Genomic DNA, 2,500 nt, shown 5'->3' on the forward strand with positions numbered 1-2,500 from the left:
AAGGACTGTAATGCAACATCCAGGTAATTTCAATGATGGAATATGAATTACAATACTCAGATAAGCCTCACATACCCAGAAAGTAGTTGGAAAATATGGGATAACAATTTCGTAGTTTGTGTCAGAATGTTTAGCACGTTAATCTAATAATATTTGTTTGTGTAGCTGTACATTTCATGTAACAATTTTTATTTAATGAAACAAACCACATGTGATGATTTATTAGGCCTGTTCTTAAATTTTTCTTGTTATATCTCTGGGGCCTGCATCTTTCCTTGATACCCTTTCATGGGTCATGATAATGATGAGGATGAATCTTCTCAGGTCCAGAGAGAGAAAATGAGAAGAAAAAGAAAAAAAAGAAAAAAAAAAGTAACATATAGAAACAGGTTTAGACAATATAATGATAATAATAACTAATAAATAAAATCATCTTGTAACTCACGGCAACTGGGATGTCCTTGAACTCCGCAAGATCCTTCTTGGAGTACTTCTTGAGATTGAAGTAGTTGTAGAAGGACTCGAACTGACTGGCCGGCTCCCGAAGGACGGTGACCCAGCGGGCGTCGCTGTGCAGGACCTTCATCTGCTCCTCGAAGGCGACACGGGTGTGGAGGGCGAAGATGTCCACCTTGCCCTCGGGCGGAAGGAGGCGCCGGGGGATCAGGCTCGGCTGCGGGCGGTCAGGCCATGAGTTTTGGTTGTGATGATTTGTGTTTTGTTAGTGTGCATGAAAGTGTGTGTGAGTATGTGTACAAGCGTGTGTATATATGTTAATAATTCTTATTGCTATACAGGTCCAGCATTAAAATTTCTCTTTTCTTGGGACATTATCGGCCGTATTCACAATCAATGCGAAGCCCTCTGCGATGGGAGTTTGCGAAGGCGATCGCATTGTTGTACCCACAGTCGATGCGATGCGATGGAGGTCGGCGCTGATTGGCTCTCAGAACCTGACCGTCGCAAAGTCAGATTCTGAGAGCATCATGTTAGATTTTAGTTCACTTTGTTTCTCATTTTATATGAAGAAATAAATGGATAATATATATCATATATATGCATATATGTATGTGTGTGTGTGCGTGTGTTTATATATAGACATACATACATATATCGTATATATAGATGTATATATATATATATATATATATATATATATTATATATATATATATATATACGTATGTATATATATGTTTATATATGTATATATATATATATGTATATATATGTTTATATGTATATGTATATATGTTTTTATATATATATGTGTGTGTGTGTGTGTGTCTGTGTGTGTATACAATCAAATATATGTAAACATTCATATATATAATATATATATATGTGTGTGTGTGTGTGTGTGTGCATATACATACATATATATAAAAAAATATATATGTGTATAAATATTAACACAAATACATATTTATATTGTATATATATATGTGTGTGTGTGTGTGTGTGTGTGTGTGTGTGTGTGGCTTGCTACAGTTTCATGACGTCACAATTGTAAACAAACCACCAACATGGCCAACAGGAGGTAGTGATTTCGATGGAATTCTCGTATTAAATTACTGATTATGTGGCTAATAGATGATAATATAAACTACCAAGCTATGGATATATCTGTGCCGAGCAGAAGCATCAGCTGGATTATATTAATAGCTATATTATTCTCTAGAAGATAACTTCTAGTTGCTTACCATTATATTTCGGTTATTCTGGGAATATTCGAAGAGCGTTTTTATTTGCCTTTGTTATTTTCTTTCTAAACTCTGTTCGGAAGAGCTATCTAATAGTATATTTAATCTGTTGCCCTAATATGTGCTGACATTATTTCTCTCTCTCTCTCTCATCAATAAACTTTTTGTACTGTAAATATAAAAGATTTTTGAAATTCTTAACTACTAAACCCCCTTGCTAAATTCACTATCATTACTAATTGCACCTCGTCACTCATTATGAAGGGGAAGAAGTCTACATATTGTGATTGTTTATTTACTTTTATAGCAAGCTGTTTGTTCGTACTGCATTGACGAACTTGGGAAGACGAAGCAAACCGAACGAAACTCGCTTGCTCGCGTTTTCCGCTGTTGGTGTTGTTGTTGTTGTTGTTGTTGCTGTTGTTGTTACTAAGGTAAACAAATAAATAGATATATAAACAGACTTACTGATGACTCACTTTAAAGCCATTAGGATACCCTAATAAGTTCCCTTTTGATGGCAGAGCAGAGATGAGATCGTTCTTGTAGCCATAACGTAGGAATATATTCTGCAAAATAAACCTAATAAATACCAAGACAGAAAAGAGTAACAGAGAATTATTACATATCGCAAAACCAAGTACTGATTATTAACGGAAGATGGAGAACATATTGCCTTCATCACGGCTACTAAAAAATAAATAAATAATAATAAATAAACAAAAATAAAAAATAAATAGAAATAAATAAATAAATGTTTCTTTTCACCTGCAGCGTGGTAGAGCCACATTTCTGGGT

At 34.6% G+C, this 2,500-nt stretch overlaps 1 protein-coding gene across 14 annotated transcripts in view; it reads right to left on the reverse strand.

Moving 5' to 3' along the window:
* The window catches only part of LOC113829078 (galactosylceramide sulfotransferase), an 11,858-nt gene that overhangs the window by 5,187 nt on the left and 4,171 nt on the right, over positions 1-2,500 (reverse strand). For 13 of the 14 annotated variants that reach the window (XM_070142678.1, XM_070142680.1, XM_070142679.1 and 10 more), the window contains 3 exons: positions 2,471-2,500; positions 2,182-2,271; positions 446-673 (listed from right to left, as the gene is read on the reverse strand). The exon at positions 2,471-2,500 is cut by the window's right edge and continues 73 nt beyond it. In XM_070142678.1, the coding sequence (XP_069998779.1) occupies positions 446-673; positions 2,182-2,271; positions 2,471-2,500 (348 nt within the window). The remainder of the gene's footprint in view (positions 1-445; positions 674-2,181; positions 2,272-2,470) is intronic. The other variant, XM_070142686.1, reaches the window with a different exon arrangement.

Source organism: Penaeus vannamei, chromosome 29 (assembly GCF_042767895.1).
Source record: "Penaeus vannamei isolate JL-2024 chromosome 29, ASM4276789v1, whole genome shotgun sequence".
In the NCBI taxonomy this organism is placed as follows: Eukaryota; Metazoa; Arthropoda; class Malacostraca; order Decapoda; family Penaeidae; genus Penaeus; species Penaeus vannamei.